Raw genomic sequence first — 22,271 nt, forward strand, 5'->3', positions numbered from 1 at the left:
TGGGGGCATTGAGCATCAGCATGTTATTTTTTTCCCACCAAGAAAAATATGAAATACACTAAAGATTCATTCACACTTAGTATTATACAGAGTAACTTTAAAAAAGCTATCAAGTATTTTATTTTTAATCTATCTACATTATGTACAGATCAAGAAAGGCCACAGCAGTTTTTCAACATACAAACCCTTTGAAAGAGGAGAGATTTATGAAGGAGTGACAAGTATCAAAGTGAAGTCCACTAACAAAGGTATATACTCAGTACAATACTTGAAGAATGACGAGTACACCAGTCCTTGGGCTTTTCATTCCACCTTTAACTCCAAAACTAATCTGGGGGAGAAGGGGACAGGGGCCACATCAGGATTCCGATGCTGCTGCCAGGGAGCAGGGTACAGGGGCACCCCAGAAGGCACCGTACAGCCTGTGAGGGTTGTTGCCCACACTTCCTGCCCCAGTTCCACTGGGCACAGCCTGGAACTCTGTGAGAGAAGTGCTGGTAGTGGGAGCTGGGGCAGGAGCCCAGCGCTCCAGTACTGGGAAGCACTGGTATATCACCTCAGTAAGAACTTCAGCATGTACTCGTCAGCCAGACTAGAGTCTTTGCATTAGTTTACAGTCTACTATGAACAATTTTCTGCTGCATGTAAACATGAATAACTAGATAAAATACAATCAAACTTTTGTAAAAGTTAATAAAATATCTTTCTTTTAAAAAAACAAAGTTAGCCTATTACTGCATTGTTTACAATTTTAATAAAATAGTACAACCGTTTGGTTGTTACCAGTCCTGAGTTCACTGTAATAAAAATGGCCCTGGCTTCTGCTGAAGGTCTGCACCCACTCCATGCAGTCTGGCAGAAGTCTCCAATAAAAATGGAATTCCTGCAGAGCAGTTAAGTCTGGTGCTGTCCATTGAGGAAGTTGTATACCAGGAACTGGCCAGTGCCACAGTACTGTGTTGCAAAGAGCTTTCCATCAGGAGTGGGGTCAGAGAAAGCAATTTCTTCCTTGCTTAAGTATGAGCCATATATGAAGTTGCTCCTGTTTAAAAAAAGGGAAAAGGAAAAAATAAAAGATGATAATTACCCTCAGAGAATAATGAAAAATATTTATGCTATTAGGTGACAAACCATTAATTAAGTGGCACAGACACTCAAAGGGAAGAAGTTCTGTTAGGAGGAGATGGGTCTATTCACAGGATTTATCTCCTTCCAAAGAGCAAGAAGGACCACTTGCTCTGGGAGAGGGTTTTATAAGGGTCTGGTGTTTTAGAAGGAGTATTTGTACATAACAATTACATCAAGAGTTCAAATCCAGAGTTTAAAATAAAAAGTCTGAATTCATTCCAAAGATTTTTTAATAGAAATGAGAACACTAGGGCTGTTGCCTACAATCACTCGGTATGAAAACAAGCTATGAATCAAGTTGGGGTGCTTATGGAGGGGCCTCAACCCCAAGGCATAATTTCTAAATACACATTCAGTAATTAACTATACAAAAAACCTTAAATTGTTCATGAAGAGTATTTCCTATATGTTTTAGTCTTATTTGAAAGGAGAGTGGGAATCAAGTGATAGCATTCTAATTCCCTGGCTGGTTGTGTGAGCCATTTTAGAAAACCAAATTCAAGGTTTAAGACCTCAATTGGTGTTAAAGGGAGGTGTTATTTTATCCTTAGAAACAGAAGAAAATCCCTTTAGACTTAAGTTCTTCAGTTTCTATAAAATAATCAGAAATGTACTTGAAGAGCAAGTAGGAACTTCACTCATATGGACATCACCATTAAATACTGAGGAAAAGATAGAAAGAACAAAATCCTTTTTAATTACTACCAGCTTTATTCTCTTCTCTTTCATGTGTTCAGGAAAATGATTTTGCAAGGTTAAGACCGAGTGAATTTCTGTGACTCCAAGGTACTGTGACAGCCTGAGTGAAATGGGGCACACATTCTCAAAATGAACTTCAGTCTGTTATGATGCCTTCAACATTTTGAAGTCAGGATTTAGCTGGTTACCAAAATTATCCCATTCCAAGTACCTTTTGCTATGGAAAATGTTTAGGTTTAGGCAGCTGAGCAGATGTAAGTGCTTACTGCCATCCCAAAGCAAGTCTCACTCCTTTCCTTTGCCTTCTGTACCTTCCTAGGCTCCCTCATCAACACCAGCACCAGAGCTTATCAGACTTTCCTACAAATCAATAATGCACCAAAATAATGCAAAACTTTTTAGTGAATACAGCAGTGAGCTAATGGAAGGCCAAACAAGCACCAGAGCACAGCAAAAGGGGAGGTGCTGTGCACAGTAACAAGAAAAACTGAGGCCTCACTATCTGCAATAGGTCATCAAAATTTATTCTAAAGATCCTTTAGGGTTGTAGCTGAGGAAGTAACTTCAGCATCATTTTGGAAGAGAAATCTTTCCTTTAGAAATAGTTTCTAGGAAGCTATGGAACACACTATTAAAAATCTGCCAAAAACATAAGCAAATCATCAAGTTAATATACTTCTGTGAATAAGCTTTACTATCAATAGGTCAGCCAAAACATGATCTGATCATGATTTGCTCCACCAGATGGGCAAGATGAATTGTGCAGGGCAAAACAGCTTTGCTGAGCTTTCCAAATACCCAAGGGGGTGAGGACTGGCAAAGGCAGCAGTAGCCGTTCTAGAAACTCCAAAAAGATGAGGTGAGCACAAACCTGACAGCCCAGCCATTGTTAAGATTCGAGCAGTTCTTGCCATTACTCAGAACTGACATTTAAACTTCTTGGAAAGAAACCTTTGGAGATTCAACATTTTAACATTTATCTAGACAATAGCACAGATGTTTGAGTCCTTTTTATGGACTCAAACATTCAGCTGGAATACACTCACCACTAGCTACTAAAGCTCCATGGAAACAGAATATCCAGAAGGTTCAGTGAACCTGAGTATATATAAAAGAGCTAAAACATAACAGCTGGAACCACCAGACTACACCCATAGTTTGGTGCACTGGGTCTCTGTTGCTTCCCTCTTGCTACCTCTAAGTAATGGACAATCAGCCAATGGTTGGGTCCTGGTCCATGGGTAATCTCACACTTGCACCAAAGACAGTCCTGTGTCCTTTACTCATAATTACTGTGGAGCAATTTCCCCCGGAGTCTGCCAGGGTGACTCGTTACAATTGCACTCAAAGATTTCTGCAAAAGACAAATGTATGTATAGTACTGACATTAGTTACTGAACTCCCCCTAATACTGGAACTGTCAACTGTGCTCAAATCCATATCCCCAGTAGCACCAGCAGTTTGGAAATACAAGCTTGGGACACACATAACAATCAATGTCTTGCAGGGAGTTCTGTGTAAACCACGTGTGGCTGAGGAATGTTGCCCTCTCACCTGAGACACTCTATCATGCGAGAAGCGATCTTCTTGCGGCGCATCATGCTGAACACCCAGATCCGACTGATCCCGCAGATCGCGGGCTCTGGAGAAGTTGAGCAGCACCACGCTTTCTGTCTCTCAAATATCACTTTCTCATTTTCTGAACTGATTTCTGGAACCTTCTCTTCTATAACTCTGTAGCCCTGCAGATGATGTAAAAAACATTCATCACTTTATAAAAGCATCACTAATGACTGAAGAAAAGAATTAATGTTTATTTATTTCAGTTAAACACACTTGGCTGTTAAAATGCCTTACCAAAAAGACTGTATTTTTGCATCTCATTTAATTTCTCATAACAGTTCCAAAAATCAAGAAAATTATAAAAGATTAAATAAAGAAAAAACCCTCTGAAGTTTCTCTCACTTAAAATAACAGCAACAAATAATCCAAACCTTATTACTACCTGTATTAAAGTGTTTGCATCAATTTCTCTGGCTTTTGCTAGGACTGTTTTGCTTGTTGTCTGACACTCCCAAGGGACAGTAGAAAACAATACAGTTTGGAATGAAGAGACAGATTATGTGACATCAGTGATTAGCACTACAATGACCTCTTGTACTGCCTTCCAGTGCAGTTCTGTCCTCTGCATTTATTTCCTGTGGAGCTGTTTGACCCTGTGGTGATTCAACTCAATCATACAGAACATCCACTCTTTCATCCATGTTGGATTTCTGCTGGGTAGGGAGTTGAACCTGCTTGTTGACAAGCAAGAGCACAGCCAGAGCTGTGTAACAGCAGAGGAAGAAAAATTCCACCCCTCAGCTATATCAAGTTTTTAAATTATGAGGTCTGAGCCAAGTGTGACACCATCTATGTGTCTCTGCTCAGTGTCAACGACACAAAACTAACCACATTTCAGAGTGGTCCAACCACCCAGTCTCTTCCTCTGTGGAACAGGCACACATAGAATAATAATTTGCTGTGTAAAACAGTTATTAAGCACTGACATAGATTATCTTTCTCCAATTCAATCACTTACCCACTGGATATGTTCTGCAATTAAGCAGCCAATGACTTTTTTGTCATTCGAAATAAAAAGAAGAGTTTTAGTTCTAGAGTAGCACATGAGAGGAGTTTGCTGAAATCCCAAGTCATTGTCTACCATTTCTCTGATTTCTTCAACCTGTCAAAATAATTGTAAATGCTGTATAAGAAACACATCTAAATGCACATTTTTATAAATTTCCATTAAAATCACAGATTTGCAGAAATGTATTAGGGTATCTAGAATATTGAAATCTATTCCAAAAGTTGAGGATCAGCCCAAGTAACCTGCAACACATCATCTGCATAAATGTTCCTTCAACAATACTGGTCTGCAAATAGGAAGAGTAGAGACCCCTCAGTCAGCTTCCATTAAGTCCAAACTTCACTAGACAAAGGCTAATAGAGAGAATGCAGATAATCCAACTGTGAGCTCTTATATTTTGAAGTCAATTAGATCTCCAAGGAAAGTTAAAGCAGTTTAGGATTTTTTGTTATTTTTGAAGTCTTGAAAGAACTAATCCATTAAGGGTTTTGAGCAGATAACAGCAGGCACAGTGCCAAGGCAGGCAGAAAATACAGGCATTTGCTTTAAAGGAGTAACTATTTCCTCTTTCCTTCAACTTTTTACTCCTCCACTGGATTTTCAAAGAACAACTGAAACTAAAAATAAAATTTTATTTAGTATTAGCAAGTTTAGAAGAAATAGATAAACTCCAGCATGAACATAAATGAAAGCTTATGCATGAGCTTATATTTTACTGAGGTATTCCTGAACCTACATCTGGACGTTGGAAAAGCCTCTATCATCCCTCATCTCCTGTAAGACAAACAAGGTGCCCTCACCTATAGAGCATTAAATGGCATAATAAACTTCTTGAACGCAAGTTGTAGTTACAGCAGAAATGCACAAGGAGAATTACTGATGCTGTATCACAGAATCACAGAACAGGTCAGGTTGGAAGGTACCACATCTGGTCCAACCTCCCTGCTCAAGCAGGGCCATCCCAGAGCACAAGGCACAGGATTGCATCCAGACAGTGCTTGAATATCCCCAGTGAGGGAGACTCCAAACCCTCTCTGGGCAATCTGTTCCCATAAACAGGCACCCACACAGTAAAGAAAGCTGGGTTAAAAAGGTTTTAAAAATAAATTTTAACAGGTATGAATTACTCTCTATTTTCTCACCTTCAGGTACTAATCATTTAATGACACATCCTATTATCTGAAACACCAAGGAAAACTATTCTTGAAATCAGGCACCCATGGTTTTGACAGCTGTAAGATTCTATCAACTTCAGCTACACAGAACTAGAGAGAACTCTGTTCCTAAATGACTTAATTTGCTACAGTCTTCCTTCTTTTTCTGCAGCCATTATATTAAAAATGAATGTACAACTAATGTACTAAAATTAGGGGAATCCCACAAGAAAAATAAAACTTAAAGAATAAACTTATCTACATCAAATGTGAAAATCTGTAGTTTCTTTTTAATTCAGTAACTTAGACTAAAGAAACCTGGTGCAGCCACACCAGCACCAAGAGCTGTCTTGGGCAACCATTCAGCCTCCAGAGGTCCCTTCCAACCTCATTCTGTGACCCTGTGACAGGGATACTGTAAAAAGTCCCCATTAGCCACAGCAAATCCCCAGCTAAGCTGAGTCAGTGCCAGGCTACAGTGAAATGACACTTTCAGATGTATGAACACAGGTTAGCCAGCAGGACACTGAAGTACCAACTCCTTTAAGTCCCCATTAGTGTGCTGAGACCAGTTTTAGAGCTTCAAGGAAGACATGAGTCATGGCACAAATGGAGATTAGCTAGAAGAGAGCATGATAATGAATGGAGCTCTAAAATACATTATTTAGGAGTATAAACTAAAAAAACCAGCACATCCAGTCAATCTCCCTAAGCTAAAAAAAAATCAGTTTGTTCAGGCACAAAAAATCTGCTGCCAGGAGGAAAAAAAGAATGTTTTCTTTAGCTGTGGCAGAATGATTAGTACTAATGATCTTAAATTGCAGTATGGAGATTCTGTTAAGACAGACATTCATCCTAATGTTATGGTTAGCAAAGCACTGTAATACAGTCTGAAGAGGTCAGACAAACCTCTAGTGGTAGAATTTTTAGAAAGTCATCAGATGCATCATAATCAGAGCAAATTCTGCTTTGGACATGGCAAGGGACTAGATGACTTTAAGGCCACTTTCCACCTAATTCTGTTTTTATCAGAAAGTCACCCAGAGAATGGTGCCACATTTGTGCTATATTATAAAGTTAGTAAATTTCACTGCATTTAAATAAAACAGGAAGTTTATATTACATAAAATATCTGTCAGACACTCTGCAAGGATACTTAAAACAAACCAACCCCAAACTTGAAGAAGTCAGTTGGCTGATGTTCTTCCCACCCCTGCCCAGGCCCAGCCTCTCTATGAAGAAACCAGCAGTGCTTAAGAGTGAGGTACCTGACCTTCTGAGGAAAAGGGAACAGAGCCACTGCAATTTTGAGTCCAATTTCAACTGTTCACATGTAATTAACACAAACTTTTCCATGAACATTCTCATTACTTATATGAAAACATCAAGCAAAGCAGGATATACAAGTCCAGTCCTTCTCACCATACCTTTTTAAGTGCATACTTTGGGTCATCAGGAAGAACCATTATTATCTTCCCATCGGGATATTCAGCCAAGATTCTCTCCTTTTTCCAACCCTAAATAAAACAAACACTTATCTAAATCATATACATGATGTACTTTTACAAACAGAAGTGGCAAATTATTGTTTTAGACACTGAATTTATGCAGATTTCACAGAATTTAGTAGCTGCTTTGCTAGAGAAGTAAACTTCATCTAGCCTTTCAAAATAAGCATAACAGATAAAATATGTTATTTATACAATAATTTATACAGTAACCTAACTATATCTAAAAACAATGTGAAAGCATCTTACAATTTCCCAACTAGATTTTCCCCCAGAAGTGCAGAGCAAACTCAATTTTAGAACAGAACTAACAAATTCAGCTCACATACTGATTTCCAAACCATGTAAATACTTATTTTTTGAAGTCCAGGGAATGAGAAAGCCCTAAGTTTTATTAGAAGATTTCTTTTTAACATAGTTACCTCCACAAATACACACTCAGTTTTAAAAGTCTGGCATGCGAAAGACCTCCAGGAGGTTCTAAGTGAACTGACTGGCATGCAGCTGCCCAAAATGTAAGGAATAGTTTATTTTGTTACTGATCATAATTGTAAAAGCCACAAGAAGGATACTAGAAAAAAATTTATAACTACCTTCTAAGAATCTAATAGGGAAGGAGACTACGTTGTGTGTATCTGAAGTATAAACATACTCAAAAAAATAGAGGTAATTAACTCTTCTTCAGATCCACACTCGTGGTGAATAATGAGCAGTACCTGCATGGAAAAAAACAAAACAAAAAAGCCACTTAAATCTAGCAAGATGGGACTGGTAGATATTAGAACTCAAGTTGCTTTGATGGGACCTAAAAATATTGAATGCAGAAGTAACTTCAGCCACTAAAAAGGCTGATCTACAAGTCTTACTTCAAAGCAACTTTAAATAAAAAAGTCTTTGAAGAAACAATACTGATGGAGTGATTCTCACTGAAATCTGCAACTTCCCATAAAATAACGTTTGACTGAAGACCAAGCAATGGAATTTGGCACTACATGAATGCCATATATACTACCACAAAAAAATGTTAAACTTCAGTGTTATAATACTTGATCTGCACCTCATTTTATTCATATTGATTTTACTCCCTTACCCCAAGGAGCACATGAAGTGAAAAATTTGAGAAATGTACCTACTTGCTGCTAGCCCTGAAACTATTTAAGTATTATTTTAGCACCCAGCATGGCAATCATCGCAACACAGACTCCATTGTAATCCTGTCTGCTTTTCTTCTCAGTAATAACTGAACAAATGAAGATCCTACTTGAATTTATTTATATTATGGTCTGAACACAAAGGGCAGTAAACAGCAGTGTCACCATATTTAGGGGAGCAGGAAAGTGTAATTTGTGGGATTGTAACATGCTTCTTGAGACAGTCATCAGGAAAGGCATCAAAAATCAGGGCAAGATTACTACTCTCCAACCTCAAACCTTACCTCTCTCGAATTTTTGTCTTTTTCTGCCTTCTGGCTACCTGTTTCCTCTGCAAGAGCTTTTTACAGCCTATTTTAAATCACCACTCAGGATATAAATGCAATCTGTTTGATAATCCTGCCATTACAGCATCCAGACTGCCACAAGACTAATGAAGAAAATTCAACACTAATTTTTAGGTTAAGGTATCCTGTTAATGCCAGGTACTTCCAGAAAATGAAAACAAATAAAGAATAGAACACTTCTCAACATCACAGTATTTATGCCTTTAAGCAACAGTACATTAGCACAAGTCTAAAAATCCCTAAAAATGCAATAATTGATTCTCAAATGTATAGGACTCGTTATTTTCATTACTGTTCACCTGTACATCTTCTTAAGTGATCTGTATAATTGGAGACTGATGATATTCACAGGAGGGGTCATTTCTAAATGGAAGTATTCTGGAACTGAGAAATGCATCTTTTAGATGCAGCTTTCCAAAAAGTTTCTGCAAAGCCTAAGCTCATCCAGATTTTTAGTGAAGCCGTTTTACAGCCATATTGAGCCTTTAAAGTCATATGAGGCTCTAATAATGTTATAAAGAAAAACTATTTTATTTATTTATCTGCACCTTATTGCAGAGTTTTGCTTCCTTTAAACCACGGAAGCAATGCACAAGACTGGCCACAACTCTGTGATATTATAACACTGAAGGGAAAGTGCTACAGCAGCAGCTGGGACTAATCCTACTGGATATTTACAGTACACAAAATATGCTTTAGTGTCAGCATTCTCATGTGGTCTGAAAATCATTTCCCTAAACACACCTATTAACAGTTTTTAATCAATCCCCCACAATTTTAACACTACTAAAATACTACAGTCTGCAAGGTATTTCAATCATTGAGAACTAAAGTGGGACTCTTTCAGCAGGCAGATAACAAGAACATCTCAATAGATTAAGAAACAGAAGTCTTATGTCTGCAATATATAGTATTCTACTGCAATGACAGAAAAACTGCTTTGCCTTTTCTTTTAATTGACATTACTTTAGGACATTAAGACTTATTTACTGTTAAATCAGATGCCCATTGATACACATCTCCTGTGATGACCAAAGAAGTTAAAAGGGAAGCTACTCTCTCACAGGGAAACATGTTCTGCAAGCACACATGTTCTGAAGTAAAAGCAGATGATTACAGCACTCATCCCTGATGCTGCAAGTCTGTGCCCAACAACAGATGACCTCCAGCCAGCAGCAGCAAGGCAGGCAGAGACCCCTCACCACAGCAGGGCACACTGGTGCTGCAAGGGGGTGTGCAAGCACTGCAGCAACACCTTCCTCTCTCCACGTTGGGACTATTGACCCTACAAGTATTTGTAACTGCTTGACAAAGTAAGGCAACTCTGCAATGCACTGTTAGCTCCTTCCCAAGTCTACCTCTAACTTTCTCCCAGTTCAAACACAAATAAAGGCTGCTTCTGCTGTGTTTATTAAGGGGCAATGGCAATAAGGAGTACAAAAGACATCATTACAAAAATGGCAATAGAGAGAAGCACCTGCTACCAGATCATGAAATAGTGTGGACAGTAGCTACCACTAGAGTGCAGCTCGTTGTTTTCACTGGATATAAGTATATAAAAAATGAGGTAGAACAGAGGGTGTAAAGATAGCTCCAACATTAACAGTACAGTACCTAAATGCTCAGTGGTCTGTTTTTCATGAATTATGTTCTGTTAATAGTTTAAAATAATCTCTGATGTAGACTTGTCTTTAAAAGTGTAAGTTATCAGATGTGATAGCCTGCTTCCCATGAATTTCCTAAGTTTTCAGAAATTCTTACATATGAGTAGGAAATGATACAGCAATGCTGATGCCTTTGTTTATGCCAGTCCTGGCTTTTTTGTACTCACTATTTCTCAACCAGACACAAAAAGATGAAAAAAACCAGTGTTTTTTTCTTATAAAGCTTTTTGCCTCAAAAATACTGAGTAAACATGGTTAATACTGTAAAATTCCTGATCTTCACTATGAAAACCATTTATGAATTTTTCCCTAGTAATGAAGTCTAGTGTGAAATTTTGTGAACTATTGTCCTTGACAATTTGCAGCAGAGAAATGGGTCTGCTGCATTCTTCTTCCTGACAAGTACAGATATTCTGCCTCTCCTTCCTAGGCATGGAATGTAGAGAATGAGTTTTTGACTGCAGAACACATTAAGATCCTTGGATATAACTTCTAAACTATTAAAACTTCTCACAGAAGAATCTAATGGTAAGAACTTCATTTGTAACATTTTTATGTCATACAGATGCATTACTTTTGGAATTACCACAAATCAAGACAAGTATGAAATCCTTCTAAGACAACATGAAGTTCAGCACCATCTTCAATCCCAATATCCTATAAATTTCAGATGCCAAGAAGTCAAATATTGCTTTTCTTTAAATGTGAGAATCCTAAGAAGCTCAGAGACTAACTTGGGTACAGTTACAGCAGAATAGCTATAAACTTATCAAGATTACACAGCCCAAATAACAGTTTCCCCCATTTTCTTAAGCTCAAGATATTTTTAACCAAGAAGATGAGCTTGAAATACAAACACATTAACTGCAATCACATATGACACCTGAATCCACATGCATTTACTAACAAGGTTTTGGCTTTGCAACTTCAGAACACCATAAAAAATGCCTTGCTCTTGCAAAAATATTTTGCAGAAATACTAAGTTGATCCTACATGGTATCAGAGAGAGGATGCAGAATTGATACAGTGTGGTATCACAGCTAGATAATTTTATAAAACTGAACCATTTATCCATCCCTCAGAGCTGCCCATCCTGCTGGAGCTAACACCTGATGTGTACATCACTGCTCAGTGCACACACACACAAACACTAGGATGGCATCATTTGTCTGTCTGGAGACTTTCAGATGTCTGAAACCAGAGGAAATTGAGACAGACTGCTCCATTTGTCTGCATCTGGGGACATCTCCCATTCCTGCTCCAGTGCTATCCTTGGCTATCTTACCTTCTTGCTAATTTAATCTGCGTGCTTCTATTAATAGAAAATGTCACCCTTAGGAAAACAATCCTTGCCAATCTTCTCAAATTTAGAAATTGTCATTACACTTGTCAAATTTCCTCTCTACACACAAGGCCTACAATTACCTTAACATCTCTAAGAGACACCCACGACAAAGCACATATCCAATACTAATTCCTTCTTAGTCTGTCCTTCTTTTGGGGTCACCACGGTATTTCTAGAGATCTAAACAGAATTTTTTACTACAAGGAGTAAGACAGGCCTTTAAAATAACCCACTGAACAAAGTTGTATTTTGTTGAAGATAATAAGTAATTTATTATTTATATGCAAACTACCTTCTGGCTACTCAAAACTTTTTTAAAAACCTACAGAGCTTCTCCAGGCAGGTGGGAAAGACACTAACAATAATGTCCATTTTCACAGTTCACAGCAAGGAGGTCTAGCATGACAATGTATACAGACCTACTTTTTTTGAGTCTGTGAAATGAATCATTCATAGAACTACTATGCCCACAACAAGAGACACTTAAAAGGGAGAAAAAAAACTGAGAAAAGTTTTCTCCAGTCAGACTGGGACATCATATGGCATGGAGAATGTGAATGACAAGAGAATGACAAATGCTTATAAAATCCCTTAGAATGGCCTCTGAATCACAAGTAATGCCAAACATATTAACTACTTATAAAGAGTGTCTGGAGACCTAAAAAGTAACATGTCAAGGTCACTGAGACCACGTGTTCCTGGACCACAGAGTCTAACCAAGGAGTTACCAGGACTTTCCCAGTTAATGCCCTGATGCTACTGTTCAGTTAACACTGTCAGGGCAAGGAAGACAGTTAAAATTTCAATGCAGGTAACTACATACAAATATCCAGAAACCATCCTTCCAACAATCCCCACTAAAAACCTCCTAGCAAAACCAGGAAAATTAGCAATCATTCCAGTATTTCTGGGTGACTAAGAATTAACAAGTAGTCACTTGGTGTACTAATTCGCTGCCAAGAAGACTTATATTGAAGTTATTTTCTAAGAGGAGGCGAGAATGTTTCTGTCACAATACTATCAACCACGAACCAGTGACTCCAGATCAAATGACTGGTGGTAAAAACTCATCTCTTTAGAATGGCTAAAGTTACTCATCCATGCAGAAAACAGAGTTAAGATTGTTAAGAAGGGAAAAGACCAAGAGGGGAATTTGAAGACTCCTATGAGTTCTTCTTTCACCTCTTACTCTAGTTTCCATTCCAGAATAACCATCTAAATCATGGCTCTACAGTCATCTACAAAATACAACAAAAGTCTCAAAAGATTACAGAGAGACAACTCTTTACTCATTGAACTAGACAAATAATTTGCTTGAGTACACACTGTTGGAAGTTTTAAGAAGATGGTTAGCAACTGAGAGAACAATAGGGAAAGCTTTTTTCAAATTGAAAGCATACCTAACTCTGTATGAAATTATTTATGGCTGGTTTAAGGCAGTCTGCTCATTCACGTTCATGTTAATTATGTACTACCCTAGACATACAGACAAGTGTGAGATTTCAGCTCTTTCAACTTCCAAAATATCCAAAACTTCAGTACAGCTCCTTACCTACATGAAGCTACTGAACTCATGTGCCAAAGAGCTTCTGTCCAAAAGAACTAAACATCATCTTCTGTGAATTATGTTTACATCTTTGGTAACATTCAAGATCTGAAAGCACTTGAATAGGTAGGGAGAGGGAGGACAAACAGGAATAAAATGGGGAAATGTGTTTTATGCTGCCATTTTAATGCAGTGAGTCCCATCACAATTTCTGCCCAGTCCCACCCAATGATGTACCTAACGTGTATCAGAAGAGATCTTTCCAGATGTCCAGATAATTTGGCAAAAACTAACCAAGGACAGAATAAATACCAAAACTATTCTCCAGAGACTTTCAAACACTTTTGGGATGAAGTTATATCTTTATATTTGCAAACAGTGGGATAAAAGTATGCTTGAGATTTAAGAGTAGCCCAACAGCCATTTGGTGGCCTCAGTTCAGTTATCCTGGAGGTCTTATCTACTCGAGTGTAGAGTACTGAAGGTAACATGTATGATAAGAAAATAGACTTTGTGGATTCTGTTCTGGATTTCAGACATGTGAACAGCCATTTCCTAGGTCTTGTAATATCAGCTAGTGTAAAGTAGCTGATTTTACAATACACTTGAAATTATACAGAATTTTTCAAATCTGAGATTTAATGAGAGATACTCAGAGAAAGCATATATAATGAAATTTTCAAATGCATATTTTAAATATCACATTCTCATAAATTCAGTATAGCTTCAATATGCTATGAAATCATATCAGTTGAATTCCTAGGCAGTGTCTCCTCAAATTACACATAATTAATGGAAAAGTAATTTCTAAGTCTTCTAAGATCACACACTTAAAAAAACAGGACAGTCAGCCCTTCATCTGACTATTAAGTCAACTGCTGCTACGAACACCAGTTGTAGAGAAACCTGTATTTAATACTTTCAGAACAGTGACATTCCTTTGTTTTCCTATCACTACCCTCACACCTCCCCAATATCAGGTAATTGTAGCAGAAGTAATAATATGGCAATGAAACACCATTTTTGTACTAACTATTTTTATACATAATATATAACCTGTCTACCATGGTTCTTAAAAACATTTATTTCCCAAAGTGGATGATTTATGCCCTACTGTGATAATCATTTATTAAAACGCAACTTAATGTAATTTGAATTGTAACTAGTACAGAGCAAACAAAAGATGCTGTTTATGTCTTTCAAAAGAGAAGGTTTTCTTACCACATATTTAACAGCACTTATGAACTGGTTGTGGAATAACAGATGTTGGGTTTCATCCTCTGGATTTGACACAGTGTAAAGCATTCCACAAATATTACAGGAAATAGCACCAAATCTCTTCTGTCCTCCATCCTATTAAAAAAAAAAAACAAAACCAAATCAATAACCCACAAAGCAGCAACTTACCAATTCCTTGCACAGTAAATACAGTCAAACAGAACTTTCATTGAATCAGGTATCCCTCCTAATAGCATATCTCCTGGAAACTCAACACAAAGACTAAAATGCAGTGAAACAGGAGAAACAAGCACAGAATTTAGAATTTCATCTTTCAACAACCCATATACCCTTAAAAGGCACAAGTAGCAATCACAAGGCAAACTCTACCTTAAAAACAGTAGCTCCATCCCCATTACTTTTGAACAAATTACTTTTATTCTGTGACATATAAAGAACAGAAATTTCTTCCTTCATTTCACCATCTGCCGAAATATAAACATGATCCACAAAGAAAATTCCCATATCCAGCCCCACACTACTTGGTTTTTCCTACACTTCTGCTGCTGCCTTTGGTTGTGAGCTGCTTTGAGGTAGGCGACAGGTGAGCCATTTTCCTCAAAGTCTGGAAGCTTATCATAAAAAACAAAAGTTATGGAAGCAATTATTAAGATCAGCAATATGTCTGCAACAGCTGATCCCTACCTTCTTTGGTTTTTAATAACAATCAAATGTTTCAAACCAATTTTTGAGATACTGCATAGCAGCTACACTGCAAAAGGAAAATCATGCCACTTATGACTTCTAGGTTCTCCTGCTACTCTATATGCAACCAATACCAAACTCGTGGCACTACTCAGTACCTACTGCTTTACATTTATGCATTTAAAGTGTTATTAATCTGGGAACATGCTGAGATTTTGGAGTCAGTGCCTAATGAAGAGTAAAGTATCAGGCGCTGGGGTTGCCTTTTGCAAAGAACAAGAGAATACCAGTTAGAATTAAATCTCTAGCCAAAAAAGCATGCTTTAGTTACAGTTTAATGCTCAACTCCTTTTCTTCCTCTTTAACTACATCTGGAAATTGAGCTTATATAAGAAGCAATAAATGTCACTTTTAATTTATTTTAACATACATCACAAGCAATAGAGAAACAGGAATTTGCTGTATACTCTAAACCAGTATACCACACAAGCAAAAAGAGATTTGAGGATGTTTTTTTAACATTAAATTGATCTGTGTGCACAATTTGCAAGGAAACAGATCACATGAATGTAGTATTGTTCTCTAAGAGCTGAAAAGATTCATAGTAAAAAACCCCCTACTTTACAGAAGAAAGCATTTTGCAACACAGAAGTGTTTACAAAACATGTCCTATTCTTCAAAGACGTATCTAGCAGCTGAAGAACAGTTCAAGTCTCTACACAACAGCAGCTTATTTCAAAGAGACATTAGTGCCATCTAAACTGCAGGTACCAGTTTTTTCCAAGAAGAGACTAAAGGCACAACAGGCCAGACAAACTCAGAGCTTCTTAGGAGCACATCTATGGAACTCAGCCAAAAGAAAGAAGCTGAATCTGGGAAGTCACTGCTTTAACCATATATCAATGTACAGATCCCTATCATATACAGAAGGAGAAACAGAAGTACGCAATGTTTCTGAATGAAAAGGGAAAGATGAACCCTGAGGTAGATTTGTCAAGTCAGAATAAGATGAGCTTTCTAGAAGTCCAAAACTTGAACCAAACACATTTTATTTCACTTGCAGATTTCCTTTAAAGCAGCAAAAAAAAGTACCCACCAAAAACAAAGAAGTCACCAGAAGACACTGCATTTCAAGAGTTAATACAAGAAAGTTAAAAAAGGCAGTGCAGCTGACTATCTGAAGATGAACCCACTGAACCAGATTTAAGAATCCTACCTTGAAGATGGAGAACATATCCCCTACATCTAGAGTAGGATAAGTGAAAAGGAAGTGTATTTTGATGCTTGGAATATTTGTCAAAAAAACATCTCCATCACTTAAATTAGAAAATTGGCGACATAAAGCAAGTCTTAAGTATTGGTATGCATTAAGACTCATGACACAATTTCTGCTCAAACCATCAAGAATCTAAAGGGATTAAACTAACCTGTAAATTTACTATCAAAAAAATCTCAAGCCAAAGAAACCCCAATTATGCAGGAAGTAATCAGAAAACTCAAGGCAAGGATATCCTCAAATCTGTCCAGCTCCCTAGCTCACCCCATTTTGCCTAGTCAATACAAACACTGTTTTGCCAGTTTCCAGGAACAGATTAGTTCCCTGGTTTACAATCAGACTTTCTCAGATGTTGCTGGTATCAGTGGCTTTGAGTTTTGCAGGGGGAGATTTTTTCGTTTGGATTTATTTTAAGGATTTCACTGATTTTACTATTCTACACATGTTCAGTTAATATAAAAACCCTGTTTCATCAATTATCGGAAAATACACATTGTAGTATATAAAGCAATCTTTTGAACTCTGTACCCCTAATAAACGTGGACTATAGCCTTTAGGGAATATTTTACAGTCTCCTGAAGACAAGGAAGAAGATTTTTGTAAAATTGAAGTACTATTTAAAAGCCACAGCACAGGACATAATGTTTCAGGCAAAAATTAAATGCGGGAGGTTTGAAATCCAATACAGACTGCAACAACAAAGAAAGACATGCAAAATAAAGTCAAGAATTATGATGAATGCATGTTTGTACTTCAACAAAACATCTACAGGATGACTATTTTTAAAGTGATGTCATTGCATAAGCAAAAGTGGAAAGGGCATGTGCCACCAGAGGAAGAAATTGCACCCAAATCATAATAGTGCATTAAAGCTTGCCAGACTTTTCTAAGGGGAAGAGATCAACAACAACAACCACCCAAAAAACAAAATGAAACAACTCCAAAAAAACCAAACCAAACAAAAAACCCCAAACAAAACCAGAAACAAAAAAAACCCACAAAAAAAAAAAAAAAAAAAACCAAAAAACCCACAAACGCCTACAACCTAGGAGCACCTTCTGTACTATGTATGAGAGTAAATATAACAGGGATTTGAAAGTGGAGGGGTGGAATCTTCTCAGCAAGCATCAGATACTGAAAAATAAAGTGCTGACTTGTCACAACTAAAAAAATTTGGAAGAGGTTTGACTCTCAGAACTTAATGTTTTTCAGAGCAACAATATTCAGGAAAATGTGGGTTTTCAGGCAGAAAAAATATTGTTATTCCATTTACTACTCAGTTTTCCAAACAACAATAAAGAGAAAAAATGCTTTTACTTCTTAAGCAAATTCTGCACATGTACATGGCAATTAAGAATTCCAGTATCTCAGGCAATCCTAAAGTACAGGATATCCACTGTTTTAGGGCTAACTGTAATTGAACATTGAGACAATACTGCCTTAACTCCAGAAGGTTTCTTAATTCTGTGATAGACACAAAGAAAAATCTTACCAATATCTTCTTTGAGAAGATGCATGTCTGCTGATCCTCCATATGTGCAATAAGGAACCCTGCAAGCAAAAAGGGCATTTGGTGCCTCTGTAGGAGATGAAAAGGGGCCTTTTTTTTCTTCCTTCCTTTTCTGTCTCTTCAGTCACAGACTGGGTCACCTCCTTTTCGATTACCTAGTATTAGTTAGAGGAAAACTGTTTTTTTCCTCTTTTCCTCTAGCCTTTTCACAGAGCAAAGAATAAAGCCTAGCCAGAGAAATAGGCAGGCTGGAAAGGAAATACAAGAAATGCAGGAAGAAACAACACAAAGATTTTGGGGCTCTCTGCAGAAAACTAAAAGGTCAAAGAATGCTATTTCAGTGAAAGATACATTCAAGGTTGAAACTGATTAATAGATCCCCTTGCTGACCAGGAGGATCAGAAGACATGTCCCAGCTCAGAATAAAATCCAGTCTTCATTTTGAACAAAAAACCCCAACCAACCAAGAAAAAAATAAAAAAAATCCCAACCCATCACCAGTGCCCATCTTCCTTACAAAGCCATTTTAACAAAAGGATATAAATCAACTTGAAGCTTTCAAAGCTGTGATACATCTAATTTTCCTTAACATATTTGAAAAATGAAAATGGAGGGTCATTATCCATCATGAAATTATATCTTCACTGGTCGTTGGCTAAAGCAATATGAAAAGCAATACAAAGTAAGAAAATAAATCTGCACAGTATTTACGACGGACAGGTAATCCATTCTGAACTCATATAAAAGTACTGAGCAGGACTATTACAGAAAGTGTTCTGATGAGCACAGGTTTTGGCTTGGATAAGGTTAATTTCCTTCACAGCAACTTCACTGGTGCTGTGTATCAGATCTGTGACCAAAACAGGGCTGATAACACAGGGATGTTTTAGCTACTGCTGCACAGTGCTTACACAGCACTCAAGGCCTTTTCTGTTTCTCACACTGCTGTGCCACTGAGGAGGAGGGGATGTCAAGAAGTTGGGAGGTGACAGAGCCAGGACCAGCTGATCCCACCTGAGCAGAGGGGTATCCCATGCCATATGGCATCCTGCCGAGCAGTAAGAGCTGGGGAAAGAGGGAGGAAGGGGAGGATGTTTGGAATTAATGGCATTTGTCTTCCCAATAGTTACACATGATGAAGAGAAGGCTGAACATCTGCAAGGTGACGAACAGCAGTGAACTAATTCCTTGTTTTGCTTTGCTTGCACGCACAGCTTTTGCTTTGCCTGTGAATCTGTTCTCCCCCCTCCTGCTTGGGGCCATGAGGGAACAGCGGCACGGTGCTCAGCTGCCTGCCAGGGTTAGCCCAGAGCTCAGCGTTAGCAGCCTCGCTGCCCCAATTCCTGGAGCAGCTCACTTACAAAGCATTCTCACCTCCCTTCAGGACAAAGGACACCAAGTACAACCCACCTGAATTTGCAAGACAAAGCTGGGCTGCTACAGAGGAGAAGAAATGGGAAGAAGTGACAAGAGAGGATACCATCCCTGTAAGAAGAGAGCACCATTTGTGTGGAAAGAAAAATCCTGCTCACAACTACCAAACTCCCTTTGGCTTACAAAGTAGTCCCTGTCTCTGTTTTCTCTGGGCTTAGAGGACAGGAGAGATGCAGTATTTAACTAATGAGAACAATTAAAGATTGCCTAAAAGCCATTCTCTGAATCTTCAGAGAAATTGCCTAACCACACTATACCAGTTTAGGGAAGAAAACAGCAACTTTAAATGATCGCTATGTAAGTTTCTTCACTAATTATTCTCATAAGAAATTACTCTTACACTTATTCACCTTGAAGAAAAATATTTTTTTCATATATAACCTATTTCAGTCAAGCAGGAAACTATGCTCAACTTCAATCAAAATATTTTTTCAAAGGAAAAATTCAAACATGATATCCAAATGTGTAAACTGGATTAGCATGTATATCACATCCACATGTAGCACCAAATCAAACCTCAGAATCAAAAACACCCTCCCATCAAGCAATCCTGATCCATGCACTTGCTGATACTTATATGGATCAACTACATTCAATCACATTTGCTGGCATCCAGGCATTAACTTGGAGTTCTAGAAAGGCAAAAAAGTCCCCGTAACTCAAAACTATCCTTCCATCACTTCAGTGATTTGTTTTCACTGTTCATCCATTTTAGATGTGCTTTCCTAAAACTATAACTTACTTTCAAACTAGTAAGTTTGAAAAATGGAATAAGTATCCCTGGTGCTTCATAGGTAATCATTTAGGAGATTGCTCTGTAGCATTAATGCTTTTATCAATTCTTATTTTTATGGTCAAAGTTTTGTCCTAGGTCTGAGAGGCAAGCAGAATTTTTACAAGACAAAAACAACTGACTTTCCTTGTCTTGCTTGTACAGCATCTCTCATTTGATGAAAACTGAGAATACATGCTTTGTGCATTTGTATTTCTTTCCATTTCAGAATTTAAAGGAACAGATGATTTCATATGCAAGTTCTCATATTTGCAAATCACATTCAAGTAATTGCAAAGTCAAGAACAATTTTAGTGCATTACTCTACAAAGCTTCCAATGGTGCTTCATGCAACCTGACAACCTACCAAATGAACATTTAAATGGAGTGTAAGAGGGTGAAGTTCACAAATATTCAGAACAGACTATTCCACCAAACACCAAGTCACGGAGTTGGAACACAATGAATTTTTAGCCTCGATCTAAATTTCTTTCCCCTAAGAGTGGGGAAAGAAAGAGAGGGACTTCTTTCCCCTAAAACAGACCATTTCAGACTCTCTTTAGTCTGAACCTAAGTCTTTGCATATCACTCCAAACACCACTGTTTTCTGGCACTGCTTGCTTTATGAAGTGTCTTGGAGCACTAGATGCTTTTCTGTTCTCAGCTAAGTGCAATACTCTGAAGATACTCGCTTTTTAAGACGTGTGACAGCAAGCAAATCTGAACAGAAAAAACCCATCATTTGACTTAGATGTTCTTCTACAAAATGAGATAATTTTATGTTTGAAAGCTTCCCAGATAGCTGGATGATGTGTACTAGGAAAGAGAACGGTGCAAGTGCAGCTACTAAGTATTTCTTCTACAAACAGAATTTGTGTTATTTTACTCCTGTTACTCAAATAGCCTTAAAGCTTGTTAAAGATTGTTGTGGTGTGTTGCAATGTCCGGTTTTACCTTCTCCCTTCCCCCTCACCCCTCGCTGAGTGTGCCCTGTCAATCAGGCTAACATACCAGCAAGGCGTCGTGTGATTCGTCGATTTCAAAGGATGCTCCTCAGACCTGGGGGTCATTGGACTGTCTAAGTGTCATCCTCCCTTGAGACCCTGCCCCCTTCACCTGGTTGGTAACTCACCTGTCCCCTCCCCTTCCCCTGTCCCCGAGCTTATAAGGTTAATGAGACCATGCGGCCGGTATTCTGTTAGCAGCAGTGGCCCAGTGCAGACAGCTCTGTACCAATGGAATAAACATCTGGCAACCTTCTAGCAGAATCCACTCTCTTTATCTCCACCATCGCCAGAAGCTCTCCCCTGAGGTAAACGGAGTCCTGTCTTGTGCCCCGCTGCACTCTGCCGCCAGCCAAGGTATCTCTGGGGTAAAACACCGCAGTGCTGCCTCTGGCCCAGCAGCGAAGGTCAGAATTGCCTAGGCACCATCTAACTGGTTATATTGGGATTCATATTCCAATAAAAGATTATATTACTTAAGAAAAAAAGAAAATTAATCTATTCATTCTAGTAACCATATGGGAGAAGAAGGAAGCTAAGATACATCTTTAAGGATTAAATATAAAAAGCCCAAAGCATGTTGTGAAAAACAAAGCCCAGTTTTACCATAACACATCTTTAAATATAGCTCAGGGACCAAAAAGGTTAGAATACACAGACAATACTGTAACATTCCAGACTCTGAGCCTCAGACACCACAAAAAACTGAAAAGGACAAGGGTCAAACTTTTATATAAAAGACAAGGAAAATTCAGCAGCAAACGAGCAGCAAAACAAAAATTTTGCATTATGTGACTAGTCAAATAAAAAATTAGTTTTTCAGCTTTGGTTACAAAATGAAAAAAGGATTCTGTACATACATTAAGATGGACTGGCTTGACACATCTCTGAAAGAATCAGATCTCATACTGGAGAGCACTAAATTGCATCCTTCAGGTATTTAGTTTTTTTTAAAAGTGTAACAAAGCTCTAATTAAATGTCTCTTGCTAAGAATAAAAGCATGACTTCCCAACTTTGCTCAAGGTAAAGAACAATGAAACTCCTTCTCTTAATACACCATGCCAGAAACTTGAAATAAAAATGATTTCTAGCTATTAACTATAATTTTTTTAGACGCTATAAATGCTAATTTAAGTGATTTGACCTTGCATAGTGAGACTGCTCTCCACATAGGAG

The 22,271-nt window shown here is 37.9% G+C and overlaps 1 protein-coding gene across 3 annotated transcripts in view; it reads right to left on the bottom strand.

Annotated features, from left to right (window-relative positions):
• Window positions 1-101: 101 nt before the first annotated feature.
• Window positions 102-22,271, bottom strand: part of ESCO1 (establishment of sister chromatid cohesion N-acetyltransferase 1) — a 33,527-nt gene continuing 11,357 nt past the window's right edge. For 2 of the 3 annotated variants that reach the window (XM_064705959.1, XM_064705960.1), the window contains exons 8-12: window positions 14,397-14,528; window positions 7,041-7,130; window positions 4,409-4,552; window positions 3,382-3,569; window positions 102-1,042 (exon numbers count right to left, since the gene is read on the bottom strand). In XM_064705959.1, coding sequence (XP_064562029.1) covers window positions 895-1,042; window positions 3,382-3,569; window positions 4,409-4,552; window positions 7,041-7,130; window positions 14,397-14,528 — 702 coding nt within the window. In that variant the 3' untranslated portion in view covers window positions 102-894. Of the gene's footprint in view, window positions 1,043-3,381; window positions 3,570-4,408; window positions 4,553-7,040; window positions 7,131-7,714; window positions 7,838-14,396; window positions 14,529-22,271 lie in introns of those variants that run through there. The other variant, XR_010439208.1, reaches the window with a different exon arrangement.

The sequence above is a fragment of the Zonotrichia leucophrys genome, chromosome 2 (genome assembly GCF_028769735.1).
Source record: "Zonotrichia leucophrys gambelii isolate GWCS_2022_RI chromosome 2, RI_Zleu_2.0, whole genome shotgun sequence".
NCBI lineage: Eukaryota > Metazoa > Chordata > Aves > Passeriformes > Passerellidae > Zonotrichia > Zonotrichia leucophrys.